The following is a 25447-nucleotide window of genomic DNA, read 5'->3' as shown; positions in this document are numbered from 1 at the left end:
AAATATTGTATGATTCCACTTATGTGAGGTATCTAAAGTAGTCACAGAATAAAACAGAAAAGAAACAGAAAGTAGAATAGCGGTTACCAGAGGCTGAGGGGAGGGGAAAAGGGGCAGCTGTTGTTAAGTGGGTACAGAGTTTCAGATTTGCAAGATGAAAAAGTTCGGGAGATCTGTTTAACAACAATGTGAATATACTTACCACTACTGAAGTGTACACTTAAAAATGGTTAAGATGGTAAATTTTACATTACATGTTTTTTACCACAATAAAAAAAAAATGGTTATAATGGTAAAAAACAAAACAAACCCACCAGATACCATTTCACACCCATTAAGATGGGTATAATCTAAAAGTCAAATAATAACAAATGTTGGTGAGAATGTGAAGAAACTGGACCCTTCACACATTTCTGGTGGGAATGTAAAATGGTCCAGCTGCTTTGGAAAACAATCTGGCAATTCCATAAAAGGATAAAATTAGAGTTCCCATTTAACCCAGCAATTTCATTCCTAGGTATATCTCAAGAGAAATTAAAATATATGTCCACACAAAAACTTGTACATCAATGTTCACAGCAGTATTTTTCAATAGCCAAAAGGCAGAAACCATTCCAATGTTATCAACTGATGAATGGATAAACAAAATGCGGTATATTTATATAATGAAATAAAGTACTGATGTATGCTACAACATGGATGGACCTTGAAAACATTTTTCTAAGTCAAAGAAGTCAGTCACAAAAGACTACCCATTATATGATCCCACTTATATGAAATGTCCAGGAGATGTAAATCTACGGTACAGAAAGTAGTGGTTGCCCAGGGCTGGGAAGATTGAGGGTGACAGCTAAACAGTACTGGGCTTCTTCTCTGGTGATGAAAATATTCTAATATTGATTGTGGTGATGGCTGCACAATTCTCTGAATATATTAAAAGCCACAGAACTGTATACTTCAAATGGATGAATGGTATGGTGTGTGAATTATATCTCAAAGCTGTTAAAAAATAAAAAAAGATACCATAAAATTTAAAAAAACTAATGACAAGGGGATGAACTTTTTTTAAACATACATTACAAAGAGATACTATTGCTCATATACAAAGAGCGTCTAGGTATGAGTTAGAAGGTGATAATCCAACAGAAAGCAAAAGATATCAAGAAGCAGTATCCAGAAGAGAAAATGCAAAGAATCAAAAACCATGAAGAAAGACACTCAACCTCACCAGTTGGGAAAAAATCAATTTTACACCTAACAGAGAGAAAAAAAATAAAAGACTGATAAAAATGTCTGTAGGAAAAACAATAATATCAAAGATAAATGACAAATTAGGAAAAATATTTGCAACATATATCACAAAGGATTAATTTCCCTAACATATATTATAGTGCATTTATAAATCAATAAGAAAATGAAAAAGGACAAGGAGTGTTCATAGAAGTGAAAATATAAATGGTCTTAAACATGAAAAGATGCTGAACTCTACTGAGTATAAGAAAAATGCAAAATAAAAGTGACAATACTTTTCACTTAGATAACGGGCAAAAATCAAAAATTATATAACCCGTTGGTTTGGTGAAGGTGTTAGGAAATGTGCATTCTCAAATTATAATGTAGGTGCAAGTGTAAACTGATACCATTTCTATGAAGAGACATCTGTTAGAATAAAAACTACTTATACTATACAGTTCAAAACCAGGCACAATTAATCTACGGTGTTGGAAATTAGTGGTTACCTTTACGTGAAGTGCGTTTGTAACAAATAAGAGGGCATGAGGAAGCTTCTGGTTGCTGGTAAGATGTGTTTCTTGATCTGGGTGTAATTACATGGATGCATTTACTTGGTGAAAATTTACAGACCTGTGTACTTCTGTATACTTTTCTCTATATTTTAATAATGTTTATTTAAAAAAATGCACATTTATTATTTTTAATACTTCCATTTTTATGAATTTATCCTATAAGATATTCACTGTGGCATTATTTATAATAATAACGAGACTGAAAATAATCTTGATATCTATCAATAAAGAACTCATTAAATTGTGTTGTATCCATACTATATGATACTATTCAGTAGTTAAAATAATGAGGCAGCTCTAGATTATATTGCTATGGTATAATCTCCAAGATATGTTGTTAAGTGGAACAAGAAAAGTCTAGAACTGCCATTTATATAAAATAAAAGTATATACACATACATGCTCATATACACATTTTTGGACAGACACTTAGAAGAGGTTCTCTTTGGGAAGAATTGGACCATCGGGAGACGGGCGTGAAAGGGAGACACACTTTTCACCATATACTCTTTTGTATTTTTTTCATCATTTGCATGTATTACTTATTTTAAAAACAAATTAATTACTGAGATAAAAATTTAGAGCTCTCAGATGACTATGTGGTAAACTAGACAGTGTCATATGCTGGTGGGAATCTAAATGCCTGCCACTTCTGGGAAAGGTAATTTGGTATTATCTATTAACATTAAAAACACAGCCCCTCAACTCATCAGTTTCAAGTCTATGAAATATTGGAAACCACTTATGTGTCCACCAAGAGAGAACATGCTAAATAAATTGTGGAACATCTATAGTAGTATGGAATGACATGGAGACCTGCAGGTGACAACTTGAAAGGGTGTTTATACTCTCTTGCTAAGGTGAAAAACAAGAAGCAGGCAAATATGTTTACTAAGAGTCTACTTACAACTGTGTTGGATGAATCTCACAGATATAAAGTTGAGCAAAAGAAGCCAGACACAAAGAGTACATACTGAATGCCTGTCTGTATATGACACTCAGAAAAGGGAAAACTAATCTATGGTGACAAAGATCAGAATAGTGGTTATACTTCTGCAGGGAGGACTGACTGGGTGGGGGATACAAGGGACCCTCCTGGGGTACTGTAAATATCTCGATCTGGGTGTGGCTGTAAGGGGTATACCTGTTTACAATTCCGCCAAGCTGTACACTTTATTTTACCTTATTGTACACGCACTGCTACGACCTTCTTTCTACTGTCTTATCACCTCACACCTAGATGACTGTATTCCTAGGTGGTCACCCCAGGACTGACCTCTTAATTATGAACATCTATTTTTTCCCTTTGAACACTGGTGCAAAATGCATCTTCTTAAGCCACACATTTGATCATAGGCTCTCTCTGATGAAGAATTTGAATAGTAAATCGTGATGATTAATTTTATGTATCACCTTGATGGGGCCACAGGGTGCCCGGACATTTGGTCAAACATTATTCTAGGTGTTTCTGTGAGGGTGTTTTGTATGACATTAATATTTAATTGGTAAACTGAGTAAAAGAATTGCTCTTCGTAATGTGGGTGGGCCTCATCCAATCAGTCGAAAGCCTGAATAGAACAAAAGGCTAACCCTCTCCTGCATAAGAATTCTCCTGCCTGATCTGATGGCCTTCAAAGTAGAACATTGGCTTTTCCTGCCTGATGAACTGGGACACTGGCTCTGCAGATTTTGGACTTGCCAGCTTACATAATTGCATAAATCAATGCTTTATAATAAATCTCTCTCTCCCTCTTTCTCTATATTCTATTGGTTCTGTTTCTTTGGCGAACTCTGACTAAAACTATCTGCAGTTACTGGGTCACTGACAAAACCTTCTCTTTGCCACAGATGCCCATCAGTATTCTCCCTTATTAATCTTCAACATAGCGCAAGAAGGCATGTCTCTTTCTCCTTCTTACTATCTGCTCATTCTCTATTACTGTGCTCATGGCCTCCCACCTGGAATGTTATGCCACTACCCATTCTGATCATTCCAAATCTTACCCATCTTTCTCCCCTTAACTCGTCCGGATCTCCAGACAGTAGGTTCTCACCCACCATCTCCACAGAAGCCTTCTTTGACCTTAGGAATCTTATAGCAAATATAATTCCATTCAACATTTGAGTATAAAGCACTTTTCACTGTTGTTCAGCTATTTTACGTGCATACATCTTCCCCTTCCAAGTAGACAGATTCCTCTTGATAGCAATAAATGCTTTGCTACATAAATGGATAGATCCTTGCAGAGAAAAACTGAGTTATATTCAAAAGCCAAAACAATAGTGTGCAATGTGGGAGAACATACTGGGTATAGTGACTGGAAGTGGTAAGAAACAGATCTATTTCCAAAACCCCTTTCACACCCCACCCCACCTCCCGTTTTTGTAATAACATTATTGAGATACAATTCACACACCATAGCATTCATCCATTTAAAGTGTCCTATGCAAGGGTTTTTAGTATATTCCCAGAGTTGTGCAAACATTACCACAATTTTCATTACTTCAAGAAAGAAACCTTGTGCCTTGTAGCTATCATGCCCCGGTCCTCCATTCCCACTCCAGCCCAAAGCAGCCACTAATTTACTAATCACCTACTGTGTCTATATACTTTTCTAAATATTTTGAGCATATGTCATTCTAGAAAAAATTTAAAAATATAGATAAGTAAAAAGAAGAAAACAAAAATCACTTGTGATCCAACCATCCAGATATTGTCACCAATTTGTTGTAAGGTATCACACTGTCATAGACTGAATGTTTGTGTCCCCCGAAAGTTCGTATGTTGAAGTTCTAACCCCGAGTGTGGCTGTATTTGGAGATGGGGCCTCTAAGGAAGAAATTAAGGTAAATGAGATCATAAGGGGATCTGACAGGCCTGGTGTCGTTGTAAGTTTGCTCTGCTGAGCTCTCTCTCTCCACATGCACAAAGAGCACACAGTGAGATGGTGGCTACCTACGAGCCAAGAGAAGAGGCCTCAGAAGGAAACCCACCTTGCTGGCACCTTGATCTTGGAACTCCCAGCGTCCACAACTGTGAGAAAAAAGTTTTTGCTGTTTAAGCCGCCCAGCCTGTGGTACTTTGTTATGGCAGGCCGAGTAGAATAATACAAACACACACTTTTTTTGTTTTTTTAATTTTAAGTAAATGAAGTCATGCTACAAACAATTTTGTAATCTTTTTGGTTAATGTAACTCAAACTTTTCCCACATCGTTAAATATACTTCTACCACGTAACTGCATGTATGTATGTATGGATACATACATATATATACACAGGCCCATTCTCCTCATTAGGACATTCAGGTTCTCCTCCACTCTATAATCCAACATTTTTTTCCTCTTAAAAACACTATTTTAAATATTGCCTTTATAGACATGGTACATTATACATAAGTCTTTGGTGCATTATACACAAATCTTTGGCACATCTCTGATAATTTCCTTGGGATAAATTCATGGAAATAGAATTATTTTCAGGTTTAATCTTAAAGCTTTTGGATGTATATTGCCCCGCACCTCCTTTTTTTTGCTCCAGAAGGGGAAACTGAAGCTTGGGCCAGTACATTACTGAAAGTCACAAAGCAAACAGAACTCTTTTGAAAGACCACGTGGCCACTAGACACTCATTAAAAAGACACATTATCCTAGTTTTATGAGAGATGGGAAATCAATGAACCATCGGATTATTTTATTTTCTGTACAAGATAAAATGTCTGTGTCTTGTTTAGCATAGTCGAGAGTATTTACTCAAAATTATATAATAGTCTCTTTCATTTTGTATATAGCAAGCTAAAAATTGGTTTCCTCTATTTTTGCTTTTTACAAGACTACTTCTGTCAAATTTGAAGTTTCATATTATAGCAATAGAATCAAAATGAAAGATTTAAATGTATCATACATATCATACACATGTCATAAGTCATATATATTATACATGTCTTAGAAGAAGAGATGTCTACGTAACACAAATAGAATACACATTTCCTTAGTTTTTGCAACCACAGATTCAAGAAGCAGCAATACTAATCCCTGAGCTTAATTAATATTCTGGTTGATAATATTGTTTAATTAGGAATTCAGAACTCCCAAAAACTATTATAAAGGTTAAATTGTTCTTAGCCTGAAATTATGTGACATCTACATGGCAGCAGGTAAGGCAGACTTAGACTGCATGGTTTCTGGGCTCTACTAGCTCTGTATGTTAGACATAAGACAGAAAAAATGTCTTTAGCTCTTTTCAGTAATTATACTGCTTTTTAAAGGAATACTACAGAAGAGTGAAATTTTACTTTTAGCTTTGGCTTTATCACTAAATCCCTCTGTGACTCACCCTTTAGTTTTCCCATCAGAAAAAAAGGGACACATCCAATCCACTCACATACATACTTCTTACTATCTATCTTACTATTCTTACTAATAAGAATCTTATTAGTAAGATTATATCTACTAATCTTACTATTAACAAAATAAAAAAAGAATCTGAAAAACATTAGGTTTCTTCAAATGTACAGGCTGTATAAAGAAAACTTTTATTTTCACTTCTCATATTTTTCAGTATATTAACATGACAGGCTTATTAGCACAGTTTAAATCATAGCTGATTGAAATCAGACATAATGTCTTCAGAAAGAAAGAACTGAATGAAATGCTGCTGAGAAACACAATACAGCATGTATCTTATATACGTGTTACTAGCGCATCTTCTGTCGTTAATAGGTTTTTCTTCTGTTAGTTTTTGTTCATATCCGATTAATTACACTAAGTCTACAGGTCATGAGTGTTCATCAAGAATAAATCCCAAAGTGACCACCTGATACCAGCACTGGCTCAAAACCACACGCTTAGCTCCTTTCCGGCATCCTATTCACACGGTGCAGGGGACTCCATCAAGCAGGGCCCTCTCTGGCTGTGTGAACCCACACACTGCACTTCTCTCTGCTTCAGTCTTAGAATAATCTTTAAAACAATGTGGTTGGATAAAACAATTTATAAGGTTTAGAAAAACTCCTGAATTCTAGGATTCCAACTGGGATCTTGCTATTACGCAGTTTCAGGTGCTTCACACTCTGTCCCAGCACAGAGGGAAGCGGTTTGGTTTCAAAGGGCCCTTTGTGTAAGTTTGCTCACATATGACAAAATATCTATAAAGTGGAAGCCTTGAAGAGGCAGGGTCTGAAGGAACGGGCCTGGATCACGGATGATACATACTTTCTTAAGTCAGAAATGCAGAGGAGAACCAGGAGCATAACTCATTATTTTATAAGCTAATTTTCTGCTTTCTGTTTATATAAAATGTAAGATTATACTATTTCTAAAAGTTATACACTCTCAAATATTTTCATTTAAAAATTATTATAGAGGGGCCAGCCCGGTGGTGCAATGGTTAAGTGCGCACGCTCCACGGCAGCGGCCCAGGGTTCGCAGGTTCGGATCCTGGGCGCGCACCGACGCACCACTTATCAAGCCATGCTGTGGTGGTGTCCCATATAAAATAGAGGAGGATTGGCATCAGATGTTAGCCCAGGGCCAGTCTTTCTCAGCAAAAAAAAAAAAAAGAAAAAGGATAAAAAAATTATCATACATAGGTACTATCATATGAGACAACCCATGTAAAACACTTGGCAGACGACCTGGCACATGAAATACAATAAGTATTAGCTACTGTTGTTCGTCTTTTGAAATATATTATGGATTCTATCACTCTAGATTCCAGGATTTAAAAGTATCAGCTTTCATAGTTGCAGGTTCTTTTGGTATGCTTGCAACTTTGGAAACTAGCAAAAGCAAGCAGAGAGTGCTCGGTGCTCACTGTATTCATATCTAATAATTGGCAAAGGGCACAGCTTTTTAAAATACTTTTCCAGATTTTCCTAATATTACAATAGGCTGCCTTATTTTTGTAATCAGAAAGCAAAACAAAATAAATGCCAAACCAAAACTCTACCAACAAAAAAAAGGAATATGGTTTAAAATTCTCTTGTATAATGAAAGAAGTGAAAGGGTAGACTCTGACGGCGTTTCTACAAATGTCACACTGAAATTACAATTTTAAGACTCCATAATGTCAAGCTTATGAACAAGTAAAAAGTGCCAGTAGTCTATTAAATCAGCACAAGAATGTAATTTCCCCAGTGACATCAGAATAAAAATTCCACCCTTTGTGTCAAAAAAAACCCCCCATTACTAAATGCTCCAAGACAGAATTTATTATTACAGTAAAAGCTCACTTCCTAGAAGTGGGACAATTATATTTTTCTATATAAAAGCATATGGTTATGAGCGAAGTAAAACATTTTTTCTTAAGCAACTATAACAACTACTGGGAAGGTGTGCTAAAATACATAAAGAGCCCATTATGGCTGGCCTGGTGGCATAGTGGTTAAGTTCGTACACTCTGCTTCAGTGGCCTGGGGTTTGTGGTTTCAGATCCTGGGCGTGGACCTACACACCGCTCATCAAGCCATGTTGTGGTGGTGTCCCACATACAAAATAGAGGAAGATGGGCACAGATGTTAGCTCAGCAACAATCTTCCTCAAGCAAAAAGAGGAAGATCGGCAACCGATGTCAGCTCAGGGCCAATCTTCCTCACTGACCCCCTCACCTCCCCCCAAAAAGAGCCCATTATGGAAAAGGGAAATTTAACAGGACAGATACCAGTATACAATTCCAGCCTCCTACTATTTGTGGTTTTCAACACTTTGAATTTCCTGAAGGCAAGGACTGTTTTTGTTTGTTTGGTTTTTACGTATCCTCTATGTTTCTCATTTCAAGCGTCAGTAAATGGCTTCCTACTATCTAGCTGATCTTGGCTGAACCATAGCCTAATTTTTAGAATTTTAAAGATTTTTAACCATTTCATAAACTTTTGTAAATTATTAGTATTTATAACCATATTCAAAATTCTATATAGATTTATTATAACATTTTATAATACTCTTTTAAATAAGCTGTTCTAAAAAGTAATTTCTAATACCCCTAGACTTCGAAAACCAAAGTTGTTTTAAAAAGATTAATACGATATAAGAAGACAGCCTATTCACAGAATTAAATGAAAAACTGTAAGTAACATTATTAATGAGCTATGTGAATTACTGGTTATTAGCAGATTATATTAGTTTAAAGCACGACTAATGGGATGCGCAATTCATAAGTTTTCTTTAAAATGACAATGCTTAGAATCTTGACACTTCATGTTAAACCACACTATACGTCATAGCCCATGTATTCTTAAAGATATTTAAAGTACGTATAGCTTTGTGATTCAGTTTGTGTTAGCTACTTTTCACAAATGCCAGAACCGAAAAATAGCAATAATCATGCATAAATACGGTAACACCAAACCAACGTGCAGGTTGGGAGAATGATGAGGAGAATAAAGTCAAAGCCGTAAAGGTCAATACTGTATAATGGTCTGAGTAGCATTCAAAATAAAAAATTCTTGTCTGGATTATGGGTGACTCTTCATATTCATTCTCTGGAAATGTGTTTAGTTTTTGTTTCCTTAAGACACATGAATACAAAGCAAATATCATAATCAAATATCGTGTGTGAAATAAAGGAAGGCCCCCCTCCCAGCCATTCTTGTCATTTAAACATTATTTTAGACACTATATGAAACCTCTTTTTGTCTGTTATTGATTACCTATCTTTCACGCATTTTTTTAAATTAAAAAATTGTATGCTCATTGTAAAACACAAATACAGAAACATATGAAGTAAAATGTGAATCATCTTGATCCTGTTCTCTTCATGTGCAAACATATGAAATGTTATATGTGGTAGGTATATGTTTTATGCACATATAACTTTTTATACATATAAGTATATATATATATATATATATTTTTTTTTTTTTGGTGAGGAAGATCAGCCCTGAACTAACATCCATGCTGATCCTCCTCTTTTTGCTGAGGAAGACTGGCCCTGGGCTAACATCCGTGCCCATCTTCCTCCACTTTACATGGGATGCCACCACAGCATGGCCTGACAAGCGGTGCATCGGTGCGCACCTGGGATTTGAACCTGGGCTGCCAGCAGTGAAGCACGTGCACTTAACCGCTAAGCCACGGGGCCGGCCCCATAAGTATATTTTTATACACATATGAATTTGTTAAAATTTTTGCTAAATTCAGGAGAGGCGTGACCTTTAAAAACATATTTGCTTCTAGGGAAAAATGCTTGAAAAACTTTTAGTAAATAATTTGCATTTTAATGCAAAACATAAATATTTACTTCCTTTAATTCTCTAAATATCACTACAGTGGTTAAAAAAGTATGAAAATAAAAGTATGTAGTCATCAATGGCAGATATTTTCAGTAATTTCTAAAGGGCACTAAACAGGTAAATAATATTGAGAAAATAGCCAATGAGTGCTGACTGGGTCAGAGAGTCAACAGGGCCATAGTGGATGGACTCCCCAGCGGACCAGTGAAAACCTTCAATCTCAGAGCTGCGGCAACTGAGAACAGGGCAAGCCATGGTGGGGCCAGGGGAACAAGGAGGAACTGTGCCAAGGCTCATAGAGGGGACAGCTACATTTGTCACCTGGAGGTTCTTGCTAGCGAAGTAAAGTGGGGAATTTGCTGGTACTTTTACACAGGGTCCTAAAGAAGCTTAGAGTGTTGCCAACAAAACCAAACCTCTGAACCCATATGGTACAATAACAGAAAAAGGCCCAGCAAAGCAGTGAGGTTGCCTAATAAACTGCACCTCCCAGTCACTCTCCTTCTCTTCTTTCCTCTGAAAAGCACACCTCTGGTCAGACTCCGAGTCTGATGACCCCCATGCTGAGGCCACAGGAGTGGGTAGGTCGGGTGCACATGTAGTGTCCCTCACGAGTGACTCTCACAGACAGGCTGCAGGTCACCAACAAGGCATCACTTCTGCTGTGTTATCTGAGAACCTCAAAGCCACTATCCTACTCACTCACTTCCACCTCTGGTCAGCTCCCAGGTTGCAAGCCCCAAGGAGCTTCTGCACGGGCAGGGGGGAAAGGGAGTGGTGGCAATCATCTCCTGGGCAGAACTACATGTGACACAAGTGCTTTTGCCACCCATATTAACTACCAACACTGATTCTTTTTAGAAATATAAGCAGAGAAAAATTCTCAGACACATGGAAAAAAACAGCTTAAAAGAAGGAAGACCAAAGTGAGCAATCAGATAAATGGTCCCTACCCAAACCGGAGAATACCTGGGAAAAGGAGAGAGCTTCAAAGACTACCATACTATTTGCAAGAAGAAAATGTAATGGTATTTACAAAATTCTATACTAGCAAAATTAGCGTTGATACGTAAGGATAAGAGATAGATATTTTAAGACATCAGTACTCAAAAATATTTTAATCTACGTACAAATTTCTGAAAATCACTGGAAGAATTATTCCACAAAAAGAAGAAGGAATTAGAATGAAGAGAGGGAAAGATGTGATATATAAGTAAAATGGTGACAGTCAAGCTGGTAAAACTTAAGTTTATTGATAACGTGGCTGTGAAATGTTAAGAAAGGATTTGTAAAACAGAAGGCATAAAAGGTAAAACAAAATAAATCATCCAGAAATAAACTTCCACATTGTTTCAACGAAATCTGGAAGCAGGCAGGGGAATAAAAACTTTTTAAAGGTCTCATCTTATTTTGGAAGTAAAACTGTTACAATTTTAAAAGTGCTAGGAAAATACAGGTTCCTATATGTGTGTTAGAAATTCGAGTGTAGTATTAGAAGAATAAAATTAGAATGCAGAACCTCCAAATATAGCTGACAGGAATAAGAGAAAAACATTAGAGTTGGGAACCAGTTCTGCTTCAAGGGAGCTAGGGAACCCCACAATTCTGCCACACACAGGGTCCCCTGTCTTCTCACAAGTGCATGGAAAGCGTTCTGTGGATCTGTGGCATCGGGGGAATCAGCAGGGGAACAGGCAGAAGGATAGTTTTACAGTCCCTTAGCCACATGTAAAGCTTAAGTATCCAAATTTCCTCAACTGAAAAGCAGTGGCATTTAGCACAGGCTGGTTTAAGGAATAGAGTAACAGAATAATTTTAGATCAAAATCAACTCTGGACATCGTAGATGGCTTTGAAAGGGTAATTACATACCAGTAACCGTCTGACTTATGGCAAACAACTAATCAAAGTAAAGAGTGGAAGGGCATCTCAAAACAGCTAGAAGGTTATTTTTCCCAAATGATTGCTTTAAATTGGTATCTCATTTCCCATGACCTTTCTGAAAAGTATGTTATTAATATTTACGTTAATATCTTTGATGCAAAGTCATCTTGTTTTCTAAAACGAAAACTTCCTGCACCAAATTGGCTATCCCTGGGTCTGAGCTTGGAGAAGTGTGGAGAAAGCTTTCCCTAGGACACTGGTACTTAGATGGCACTGCTCCCCAGGGGTACCCATCCCGACTTAGACTAGGAAGTCACAGGCCACAGATTCTCAAGAGACTCTTAGGATTTTGAACTTTTTACATGGAATTTTTCAAACATATATGAAATTAGAAAGAACAGGATAAGGAACCCCACTCACTCACACTTCAACTGCCAACAACATGTGGCCAATCTTGTTTCATCTTCCCTGGATTACTTTAAAGAAACACGTCAGACATGTCTTTTCCTTTTCAAGTAGTTTGTTGTCTCACTACTTAATTCTTGAAAGAAGTTTACTTTTTCCTGAGCAGGACCATAACATGTTTATAGGTATTCTGTTACTACAGTGCCTTGACATGAGTACAGCCACGTTTGGCTGCTCCATTGACCCACAGCCACCAGCACACAAAGAAATATAAAAGCTGCTTTCTGCGTGGTGGGAACTGGTCTTTCTCCCACGGAGATAGTTGCAATGTGTAAAAATTTCAAGGCCCTTTGGGTGCCGCAGCCTGGGACAGACTGGCCATCTGTGCCAGGCTGGGACAATAACTAGGGTAAACTATGCACGTACACAACTACTGGGCTGGGACAATAGCCAGGAGGCTCAGTGCACGTACGCCACTGATAACCATTTGTGCACGGGAACACTGGATGCTTGCTCTGCAAAAACCTCTGCAACTGCTTACTCTGGGAATTATTGATGCTATAAAAAACTGCTGGAGACTGAGGCCCGGTGAGAGTCTCACCTGTGGAAGCGACGCCTTGCCCAGGGCGCGTGATTCCCGCCCAGCCGTGTCAACTGAAGGGACTCCGGCAGTGAGGCATGGATGTTGTGAGTAACCAATCTGATGTGTTCTCTTTTCGGTCAACCTGGTATTTCTCTTTCTGGTTGATTTGTGTCACTTCCCTTCAGTCAATGTGGATGTTTTCCCTTTGCAGTCGAGCTGGTGTTTTTCCCTCTCATTATATGACCTATTCGAATCTGCTGCTAACTCAGTCGATGTGGATGTTTTCGCTTTCCAGTCGAGCTGGTGTTTTTTCCCTCTTATTATTTGACGTATTCGGATCTGTTTGTGGACTATGGCCTTACTCTCCTCTATATAATAAAAAATACCTTAAGTCCATTTGTTTGGAGTGGAAAGTTTCTTTTACATCTTCGATCGAATCCCGGAACCTCTCACAACATAACTGGCGCTGTGAGCAGGATTCGATTAAGGAGATGGCTTTCCTGTTCAAACAAAAGGTAACTGAAGCCAACGTGGAAGAAATTCCAGGATGGGAGGACCCTCCCTTTTGCACTCTGGCTGGGGAGTGGGCTTGTAGGTCAGGATTATGTAAATCTTGGGATGTTTGTCTGCGAGATATGAACCCCTGGATGTGACCAAAGCTTTGCAGACGGTGGAAAAGAGAGAGATGATGTTTCTTTTCTGGCATGGCAAGGTTGGTGTTTGTTGACTATTTATCGTCGGGCTATAGAAGATAGAGATAAAATACAGAAGGAGAAGATACTCTTGGAAAAAGAAGTTTTAGATTTACAGTCCCGGCTGTCACCCAAAATAGGAACTCTTTCCTTGCCATGAGCCTAGCGTTCTCGTTTTATTTGGCCCCTCTTATGTGACAAATAGAGAGCCTGAATATATATCCAATAATAATTTGGCGAGCCAGCCAGGAGGCTCTTTGCCCATGGCTCGGCGGCCCTGGGCTGAGTGGAATGTCCTGGGAAATAGTCCAGCAGCTGCCTAGGTGATTTGCCCTAGGGACTGCTCCCAGTGCTTTCCATGTGACCCGGCACCGCTCAACCCTGGGCACATTTTCTTATCACAGGGAAACAGGCTCTAGAATTATTTGTTGTTTGTTTTTGCTTACACCGAGAGCTCCCTTCCCCTCCATCTGGGATCCTATCTCTTTAAGAGGCAGGGCTATCCCTACTGGAGTAGAATAGTTGTAGGACTTTTACCCAGAATCTGTTAGATGTCTGTGCTGTTTGGGATCTCATTTGACTGTCTGTTCTGTATGTTTGTAATTTTTGGGGGGGGGGGGGAGGGAATTCCATCTGTCCCCCAAAAAAGCTCTCTGCTCCACCTCTTGGCTAAATGGGCTATCTTCAACTAGGAGCCCATGTCCAAGAAGAAGACAGTTTTTTCTTGTAACACCACATGGCCACAATATTCTATAGACTCCAGAAAACGAGTGGCTAAATTGGGGCAATATCAGTTTACCAAAACTGATGTATTTGCATATGCAGTTGGAAAAAGCCAACTAAAAAGTTAAACAACTAATGGGAAGCCTATTTTAATCTTCTGAAGTTTCTAAATAAAATCAGAAATACTGTACTGCCTCTTTAAGAGAAAATAAGTAATTAAACATGCCAGCAGCCAACGCTGAATCTGCTGCTCCTCTCCCCTCTCTCGCTGAGCTTCCCCCCTTCTACTCCCCCGGAATTCCTGATCTGAAACTAAACAAGCGAAAATAAGTAAAGTTTTGAGATAACTGGGAATTATAATGGCTATTCTAGAAAACCTCTGTTTCAGATGAGTTCACCTTAAGAGTCAGCCTTAAAAGAGAGGATTCAAAAGCTCTCACAATGAAATGCAATCTTTAATTAATATACAAAAACTTTTAAAAGACAAAGTTATTTCAAAAACAGCTTCCAAAATCTTTTTGGTAACTTGAAGCTTTAGAGTTTTGCTAAATTAAGTTGATAAAAATTTATTGAGTCTCTGGGTCATTTCCACATAAGATAAAACATTAAAAATTGGTTACTAAACATAGATTTGTCTGCCTTCGGTTTCTTATCTCAGAGAAACTAAAAGATGCTTAGGTTTATTGATAAACATATTCTGTGCATATTAAAAATTTTCTATAAAAGTACACCTTTCTGGAAAGTCTGTATACCAAAAAAAACAAAATGTATGTTGTCCATAAAAAAGGTATAAAAAATAGAGATATTTTTGTTTGTTTTATTAAAAAATATAAATTTGTCCTAAAGTACTAAAAAAAAAAAGTATGGGACAAATTCTAAATACAAAAATTAAGTGACAAAAGGTTTGTAAAGGTAAAACTCTGAGGAGTTTTGTACAGGGTCAAGTTGGCTAAAGTAAGCTAATGAAAAATTACGATTTGGCTTTCTCTCTTATAAAGGTAATTTCCTTAAACTTTTGGTCTGCTCTTTATATAGAGATTAAAAGGTATTCTTTTGAGTAGATCTATATAAAAAACAAAACATCTATGTTTTATTAAAATAATTTCCTATGTTCAAAAGGACTGAGGTCTCTCTATTAAGCTTTTTGTTTTTATTTTCTGAGTGTTTTAACTCTCTGTTTGCCTTTAACTGTTTCTGTTGTCAACTTAATTAAATAAATAACTAGGCATTGTTTCCTATTTGACCAAGTGTTTTAAAATCTTTTGATATTTTTGATAAACTTCTGCAAAAATTAGTCTTTTTTTAACTTAAAAAAAATTATAAAAAAACATATGATTATGGTGCCAAAACACAATTGTTACTGTACTTCATGTTGATGCTCACAGTTCTTTAATTTCTACAAAACAAAAATATAACTCTCATGCTGATCAGCTGGTGCAAATTCGTGCAGTGCACAACCCAGGCCTAGCACGATGGGTCCACAAAAAGAGTGGACACTTGGGAAAACAAACTTCATACAGGTGGGCACAACAAAGGGGAATCCTTGTCACCCACGATGATATTGCCACTGCAGTACAACAATGTCAATTATGCCAACAGTTAAATAAACAGGGAGTTCCACCCCCCTACCAAGGTCATATTCAAAAGGGATTATTTCCCGCGCATACCTGGCAAATAGATTTTATTGGACCATTGCCAAATTCTTGTGGATATGTTTATGCTTGCACTGCTGCTGATACATATTTTGGTTATTTATTAGCTATGCTGGCTAAAGCAGCCATCCAACAGAGTGTCATAAAATTCTATGGAACACCAAGACAGATTCAGAGTGACAACGGTTCCCACTTCACAGGTAAGTTGATTCAAATTTATACAAAGAAAAATCATATAAAATGGATTTATCATATACCTTATTACTTCCAAGCTGCAGGCCTCATAAAACAAATGAATGGACTGCTTAAATAACAATTGAGGAAATTCAGTCATTGCTCATTAAAAGGGTGGCACAACCATCTAAGTACTGCTCTAAATATGTTAAATAACAGGCCACTAGGCCCTAATGAGACTCCTCTGTCAAGGTTGTTACCAGCAAAGATCACAGAAGTGGCAGTCACTACCCATGAGCTTATGACCTTAACCTATTGGCCATTGATTCAATCTGCTAAACCGCCTTTTTGTGCCACGGCCAAAGCGGCTGGATTGGATTTATCCACTGTTTATTCTATTCAATTGCCCCCTAAGAAGCAATCTATAGTCCCTACTGGGATAGGGGTACAATTTCCCAAAAACACTTTTGGTTTATTAAAAGGACGCTCCAGACTAGCAACAAAAGCTATTGATGTACTAGGAGGAGTTATAGATCCAGATTACCAAGGAAAAATAAAATTTATATTATATAATGGTAGTGACACAGTATTAACTATAGAGTCTGGAAAACGAGTGGGACAATTATTGGTGCTTCCCCTCCTGACTCCAAGTGTGTCACAAGGACAACCTCCAACTGAATTAACTAAAAGAGGAAGGCAAGGATTTGAATCTACAGATGGATGGAAACCTGGAGCAAAGGTGTGGGTGACACACTCACCCAATACAGCTCCCCGGGCCAGAAAAGTAGTGGCCCAAGGGCCCCCTGCAACACTCATAGTCATGTATACAGGAAGTAAACAATTAAATCATGTTCCTAAAAATTCTGTTTCTTTGCATGAATAGATATTCCTGCTGTGCTCGCTATGCTATGCTGCAACTCCATGTCTGTCACAGACCTCCATACCAACTAATGCCTCCGTAGGACAACCTTTGACCCTGCACTGCTGGACCAACTGCTCTACACCACTGGGACCTGTAACCTAGACTATGAATGGCCGAGAAGTTTGGTCTCAAAAACATCAAACAACTTCTCAGTATCAGCCTATATCTGATCAATCACACAAAACTAATTATAATTTTTCTACTACCCTGCCTTCTACTACTCTCCGTGATGCAGGCTGGTCTGGACATCTACAAGCTAATTTGTTAGGGCTAAGTGTTACCGTATCTAATGTTATCTTTGATGCTGTACATGATTTGCAAGATCAAGTTAATAATATTTCATTATCTAAGGGATTATTTGATTGGTTTGGGTCCTTTATTGCAAGATAATTTTATAATGGTTATAATCACTGGATTTTGGGTTCTTGGATGTGCCTTGTGTACTTGTGTACGAAGTTCATTGTCTGTGCACATGGTGTCTTATGGTTAATGGAGACGGCCACGGACAAAAATGTCTTGACATGAGTACAGCCATGTTTGGCCGCTCCATTGACCTACAGCCACCAGCACAAAAAGAAATATAAAAGCTGCTTTCTGCGTGGTGGGAACCAGCCCTTCTCCCATGGAGATAGTTGCAATGTGTAAAAATTTGAAGGCCCTTTGGGTGCCAGAGCCTGGGGCAGACTGGCCATCTCTGCTGGGCTGGGACGATAAGCAGGGTAAACAATGCACATACACAACTGCTGAGCTGGGACAATAGCCAGGAGGCTCAGTGCATGTACGCCACTGATAACCATTTGTGCACGGGAACACTGGATGCTTGCTCTGCAAAAACCTCTGCAACTGCTTACTCTGGGAATTATTGATGCTATAAAAAAACTGCTGGAGACTGAGAGCCAGTGAGAGTCTCACCTGTGGAAGCGACGCCTTGCCCAGGGCGTGTGATTCCCGCCCAGCCGTGTCAATTGAAAGGACTCCGGCAGTGAGGCATGGATGTTGTGAGTAACCAATCTGATGTGTTCTCTTTTCGGTCAACCTGATGTTTCTCTTTCCAGTTGATTTGTGTCATTTCCCTTCAGTCGATGTGGATGTTTTCCCTTTGCAGTCGAGCTGATGTTTTTCCCTCTTATTATTTGACCTATTTGGATCTGTTTGTGGACTATCGCCTTTACTCTCCTCTATATAATAAAATATACCTTCAGTGCATTTGTCTGGAGTGAAAAGTTTCTTTTACATCTCCAATTGAATCCCCAAACCTCTCACAACATATAGTTATGGTCTGCTTTAAGGATAAAAACTGTAATAGTTTTATTAGGACTAATTGTTTCTTATTCAACAGATACTTATCAAAAGCCTACTGTAGTAGGCTAAATATACTAAATATACACATTTTGATCTCAACAGAATAAGTGTTCCAACAACTAAATCGACTCATAGAAGTGTGTGCTGCTTTCTGAGGAGGTGAGCTTTACTGCAAAGCATTCAAGCAGGAGCTAGGTGAGATGGTGCCTTAGGTTGGACTTGGGCAAGATGCCTTCTGAGGACTTTCCCATCTCTAAGATTCCCTGATCTTTTTGTAATTTTTTTTTTTCTGGTGAGGAAGATCGGCCTTGAGCTAACATCTGTTTCCAAATCTTCCTCTTTTTGCTTGAGGAATATTGTCCCTGAGCTAGAATCTGTGCCTGTCTTCCTCTACTTTGTATGTGGGATCCCGCCACAGCACAGCTTGATGAGTGGTGTGCAGGTCCGTGCTCGGGATGCGAACCCCAGGCCACCAAAGCAGAGCGGGCAAACTTAATCACTATGCCACTGGGCCAGCCCCTGATCTTTTTCTAATTTTTAAAAATGTAAGTGAACAAATACCAAGGAAGGACTGAGGACCCTAAAGTATATGGACGCATTTTTCTACACGGAAAATTTCCAAATGATCAATTAAGAACCAAAACAGTGAGACCGGCTTCTGCTTCACACTGAGAACTGCCTCCTCTCTTTAGCATTCCATCATTACCATTATTGCAACTGGGAACCTGAATCCTTCTCACTGTTAGGAGAATCCCATGCTCTGATTTACCGCTATTTCACAGGACTAACAACCTCTGCCTGAGGAAAGAGCCCCAGACTCGAGCGCGGACAGCAAGGCAGCACGTGCCCTCACGCCAGCTAACAATGTGTGACAAGTATAGTGTGAAACTCAATCACATGGTTTTAAGAGTACAAAACAAAGAATATTTAGTATGAAAATAGCTTTAAAGCTTGAATAAAAGAACTTGCTGAGTGCAGGGTGAACTTGATTTGTCCTAACCACATACAAACTGATCTCTTTCACTTGAATTTTTCCTTGCTCCTCAATGACTAACACCTGTTCTAGAAAGCATTAATCTTCAATCCATGCAGATACACATACGAACACACCAAATTCAGATGAACTAAGTAATAAATCTGTGTGTTTTTGAAAGCTTCAAACTTGAGAAAATAGTTTTTTTAAAGCACACCGGCAAAACTCAAGGACACAAATCCTACAGCTATCTCGTTAAACAGAAAGAAGATACTTTGAAAGAGAATTACTAACTTGAATTTCAAAATATATTTTTCAAACAAATAACATTTATTCTAGGTTTGAGCAAAATGGTTATTTTCACAGCATCCCATTAAGGCAATGAGCAAGAACTCCACTCTTACTCACTGCATGTTACTCTTTCCGTACATTTTTGGTATTGTAAGCCTGGGAGATTAAGTAAGTTAGAGCTTCCAGTCACAGAGAATCTGAAAAGATGGGTAGACTTGAGAGATTAAACCAGGACAGGGTTAACTCAATCACTAAGGCTCAATCTTCTCTTTTTAAGAAACGAACTGTTGACTAGCTGCGTCACTTATATCAGAAAAGGGGTAAAGGTGGAAACATGTCCTTGAACTAAAATTTCATATTTTGGTAGAATGCTTTCCAGAGACAGAATGTGGGGTCAGAGGCATCAAGCGTTGCTTGGGTACTAGAGGGAATACTTTTAAAGTAAGATAGCCAATCGTGCCCCAAAAAGTAGGTGGCCATTTGTGTAACATAAACTTCCTGAAGGCCTCGTCTGTGCCAGGCCCTGTGTTAGACACTGGGGAATTAAAGACAAATAAGACACAGATACTACCCTCAAGTTGCTTAGACTATCACAGTATACTAGGAGAGAGAGATGCTAAGCAAATGACCTAAATAAATCTAGATTTCAGAGTGCTTCTCAGATATCCTGGAATGGATAGAGCGGGGGGAAGAGGCGATTACGTGATGTACTAAAATAAATGGGAACTAAGAGTGTGCTGTCATTCACAAAGGAGGATGATTCTAGTGATCCAAGGGCACAGAATAGATGTTGGGATGTTTGCTTTTGTTGAATCTCCCCTTAGCAACCAAAGCTTGCATTGGTCAGTGGCTGTACTTGACTTAGTAATTCATCATAAGGGATCAAATTCCAAACTCTTACTCCAACAGCCCTGTTTCAATTAAATTAACTGAACCAGGTTATTCTAACTACATATACATTTAGGGTTAGCAAAATTTTTTATGGATTCCTTGTCTTCTTATCCAGAAGATTAAAGTTGAAGGAAAACCATTGAGAAAAAAATACACTTCAAACTAAATAAGTTAATAGCATACCAAATATACAGCATATTAAAACTTTTTTTTAACTCTAAAACAGCCAAATAATACCTCTTTCAAAATGGCAAAGGAGAGAAGACAGTCATATGGATAACAAGTATAGAAATGGTTAGACTCATAATAGCAGTATTCTGTGGCTGCAACAGTATTCAAGATGGGAGTTACTCTTAGTTCATTCAGGTAAGAGTGAATCTGCTGGTTACAAAGAAAAATTACATTTTCTGTCATTTTTATTTCTCAAAAGAGATCTCCCAATACTCATTTGTTATTCTGTTGCTTTTCTGTGTTTAGCTACTTATGCTCATTTCAAAATGGTAATAAATATTTATATGAAATACATGTGTCATTTCATTAACAAATGAACTGATATGGCTGTCTTGATGTCAATTGTGATAATAATAACACAAAAACAGCTAGCTTCCAACACCAAATCATGATAAAACTTCAGCACACTAGAAATAGGGGAAATTTCCTTAATACAACACAGAGTATTTACAAAAAACCTATAGCTAACATCATACTTAATGGGGAAAGAGAATGCGTTCCTCCTAAGATCAGAAACAATGCAAGATGTCCACTCTCACCAATCTTATTCAACATTAATGGGAATTCTAGCCAGAATAAGAAAAAAGAAAAAAAAAAAAAGGCATAGATTTGAAAGGAAGAAATAAAACTGTCCCTTTTTGCAGACGACATAATTGTCCATGTAGAAAATCCCATGGAATCTTAAAAAAACCCTCCTAGAACCAATAAGTGAGTTGAGCAAGGTTGCAGTATACAAGATCAACACAGAAAAATCAATTGCATTTCTTTTCTTTTTTTTTTTTTTTTTTTTTTTTAAAGATTTTATTTATTTATTTTTTCCCCCCAAAGCCCCAGTAGATAGTTGCGTGTCACAGCCGCACATCCTTCTAGTTGCTGTATGTGGGACGTGGCCTCAGCATGGCCGGAGAAGCAGCGCGTCGGTGCGAGCCCGGGATCCGAACCCGGGTCGCCAGCAGTGGAGCGCGCTCACTCAACCACCAAGCCACGGGGCCGGCCCTGCATTTCTTTTCTTTTTTTTTTTTTGTGAGGAAGATCAGCCCTGAGCTAACATCCATGCTAATCCTCCTCTTTTTGCTGAGGAAGACTGGCTCTGAGCTAACATCTATTGCCAATCCGCCTCTTTTTTTTTCCCCAAAGCCCCAGTAGATAGTTGTATGTCATAGTTGCACATCCTTCTAGTTGCTGTATGTGGGACGTGGCCTCAGCATGGCCGGAGAAGCGGTGCGTCGGTGCGCACCCGGGATCCGAACCCGGGCCGCCAGCATCGGAGCGCGCGCACTTAACCGCTAAGCCACAGGGCCGGCCCCCAATTGCATTTCTATACACTAAAAATAAACATGTGGAAACCAAACTTAAAAACACAATAACATAATCACTTCAAAAAATAAAATACTTAGGCATACACTTAATAAAACACGTGCAGGGTCTTTATGATGAACATGGGTGTCACGTGGAGGAGACGGCTAGCATGGCTAGGAGTAGGGAACAATGAACAAATAAGTAAATATACTGAGGAAAATGCGAGCAGAGTTCCTCACTGCTAGCAAAGATATCTATAAACAGAAAAGATGAGAAAGAACCCCTGAAATGTGGTGTTGGATTAGAAATGGAAGTAATGGTATGAATTCATAGTTTTACAGTGTGTGTGTGTGTGTGTGTGTGTGTGTGTGTGTATATATACACGCATGTGTATAAATAATTGTAGATGTGTATATTTGTGTGTTGTATCCGTGTGAAGCCACACCTCTATTTCCTAGCTCTGTCCATTGAGAGAACCTAGAAGAAATGACAACCCAGTAGCAACCAGCACACTGAGCACCCAGAACTTGGTTTTTAAATAGCATCCTCTACTAAAAGAAACCAGGGCTCCTTGGAGAAAGATCAGATTCGAGACTTAGGGCAAGAGAGGTACAGGATGAATCTGGAATATCTTGCTATGCCAGAGAACATGTCAAAAAGATACAGGAGCCAGCCAAAAGGAGCTCCTACTGCCTTCTATTGGGAAGAATTTGAAAATTAAAAGAAATGATTTTATTTATTAAATAAAATATGAATACACAGATCTATAATAATAAATGAATACATAAATACATAGGTGAGAAGTGAAAGATCTTCCTTACAGTAGAATGCCAACTAATAAATGCAGAAGGAATGCTGAAAATACAGAGCCACTCTTTGACAACTATCATATAGAAGGTCGATTTAGGCAGGAGTTGTCAATGGACTCTACAGCTGGTAGGTAGAGGTTTGATAAGGAAAAGGATTAAAGTAATATCAGAATACCTCTCCACAGAATACTAATCAAGTACAAAGAGGGAAACAGTGAGTTTAAAGTGGATAAACCTGGTAGTCATGAAGATGACCAGATGGTCAGGTTGCACAGCATCGGGTCTGCAATTCCACGCACTGGAATTTCTGCAGACAATGGATGACCTGAGCTGGGTAATGAGGAAACAGGGTCATCTTAGAGAACGTAAGCCCTGTATTCTTTAAAACTGATAAGGACATGAAAAGGAACTGTTCCAGATTGAAGAAGTCTGCAAAGATGTGACAATTAAATGCAACAGGTATTCCTGGACAGAATCCTGGACCAGAAAGAAGAACGTCATGGTTGGGACAGCTGGTGAAATCTGTGTATAGGATGGTAGTGTTGTACTGAAGCTGATTTCCTGATCTGGAGAGTTGTACAGAAGGTATGTAGGAGTGTCCTTACTCTTTGGAAAATTTGTGTTGACAGAGAGAGAGAATACAGAATTTAAGGCTAATATTTAATAATAAAACATATAAAACAAATACTCACCAATGACTTTAACAAAATAAGCATCTGCTTCAAAGTTATTTTTTAGTGTATGGATGGCAAAATCGTTCTTTGTATATCCTTTACTTAGTACTACAATGTCCAAGATTCCCTGGAAAAAAACATATACAAAAAAAGTAAGAAGAAACTACTAGACTGACTGAAAAAACGATGAAAATGCATGGCATGCTTATCATGTATATATAAAGCTTATCTATTCATCTTGATGTTTAAAATAAAAATACTATTAAAATATATAAAACCTTGAATAGTAAAATATAAATAAAATGAAAAAATCTGCAATTTTAATCTCTGGAGATAACTGTTAGCATTTTAACATATTTCCTTCCAGTCACATTTGCATGAATTTTTATAGGCCTATGATATGGACTGCAAACCATTTCCAACCATCAGAGAAAGAGTACTGTTCATCTGCCCTGGCTACCACTGCATATTATCATTTTCTTTCTCCTAAAAAAGGGAGAAGCTTTGCTAATTTTATTTGTAGAAAAAAAAAGTTGTGCTCATTTAAATTTCCATTCCACTGACTCTTAACGAGGTTGATCATTGACCGTATTTTTTCATGTTAGCTACTTCTGTTTTTTCTGTAAATTGACTATGTTCTGTTTTTCCAGAGGGAGTTTTGGTGACTTCTATCAGTTTGTATACACCCTTCTTGTATTAAGGATATTAATTATTTGACTATTTCATAGCAAATTTATTTCCCAGATTTAAGAACAGTTTTAAATTTCATTTATGATGTTTTTATGTACAGAAATTAAAAATTGATTTGTAGTCAATTCTCTTGATTCTTCCCTTGTGATGTTTTTGCCAATTACTTTTATGCTTCCAAGCAGTTTCCAAACTGCTAATAAAAAGTGAAATAATACGAGATTTGGTAGCAGAGAGACAGAGGAAAACAAGGACCTGGATAATTCATATAATTGAAAATCAGCCTCTTATAAAAAAGAAAAGAAAATCAAAAATGGGGTTGCGAAGACATACATGTCCTGATGGGCATTTAACTTTTTAAAATAATCAAGTTATTTCAGAAGGATATACTGTGATATATTAACTCTGGAATTTAACATATTTTTATCAAAATTTATTATTTTTCTGAGTGGTAAACTGGCTTTCACATTAGAAAGGAGGAAACCAGGGCCCTGAGCACCTTTCACAAGGTCACCTGGCAACTGAAGACAGAGCCACGAGAATCTGTACAATATATGCTACCTCTAGTTCACAAGTTAAAAGAGTACTGAACTCGTTCTTCTGGGATCTTGTGCAGGTCCAAGCATCTTTTATCTGTCAGCTGTGCTTTTGTCTACTGGTGCACGTGTACATTTCCCAGTCTCAGAGCATGATTCTCTAGAGGTTTAATCTAAATAGCACAAAATGAGATAAAGGCGTTTTCATATTTCACTGTACTGATCAACCAGTGCTGTCAATAAATCGTCCCCTCTGCCATTTAACATTAAAAGGGGCTTTCTTTAATTAACTCATTTGCTTTCATTATCTCATCTACATTTTCTGGTCAAACAGGGTGAAGTAGAAGTGAGATAAGGTGAAGGCAATTAGACTCCACACACACAGGAGAGCTCGGAACTCACATCTTCATAAATGTCAAAGAAGGTGGCAACCACAGCATCTCTGATTTGATTTAGGTCCATCAGCTCCCAGTAGACTTTAAACATGCGATGTGCCCCCTCACAGCTTGCATTATTACAAGGGACATTCTCCAGTAAAAAGGCCTGTTGATTGCTGTAAGACAAAGGAAAGGTGTTTAATTAATATAACACATCAGTGTTGTATGGCATCAGCCGCGCTGTATTTCTTGAAATCAAAGGGATGGTAAACAGTATGTAGTGAAACAATATAAAAAAATCTCCACATC

General features: G+C 38.0%; 1 protein-coding gene across 5 annotated transcripts in view; it reads right to left on the bottom strand.

Annotated features, from left to right (window-relative positions):
- Window positions 1–25447, bottom strand: part of ITFG1 (integrin alpha FG-GAP repeat containing 1) — a 265929-nt gene that overhangs the window by 78420 nt on the left and 162062 nt on the right. For 4 of the 5 annotated variants that reach the window (XM_087420312.1, XM_087420313.1, XM_087420315.1 and 1 more), the window contains exons 11-12: window positions 25164–25314; window positions 23557–23665 (exon numbers count right to left, since the gene is read on the bottom strand). In XM_087420312.1, the coding sequence (XP_087276438.1) occupies window positions 23557–23665; window positions 25164–25314 (260 nt within the window). Of the gene's footprint in view, window positions 1–21553; window positions 22082–23556; window positions 23666–25163; window positions 25315–25447 lie in introns of those variants that run through there. The other variant, XM_087420314.1, reaches the window with a different exon arrangement.

This window comes from Ceratotherium simum, chromosome 30 (assembly GCF_057802395.1).
Source record: "Ceratotherium simum simum isolate JZ-2026a chromosome 30, ASM5780239v1, whole genome shotgun sequence".
Classification (NCBI taxonomy): Eukaryota; Metazoa; Chordata; class Mammalia; order Perissodactyla; family Rhinocerotidae; genus Ceratotherium; species Ceratotherium simum.
Note: the sequence above shows the minus strand (reverse complement) of the source record. Positions and strands in the feature narration are given on the sequence as shown.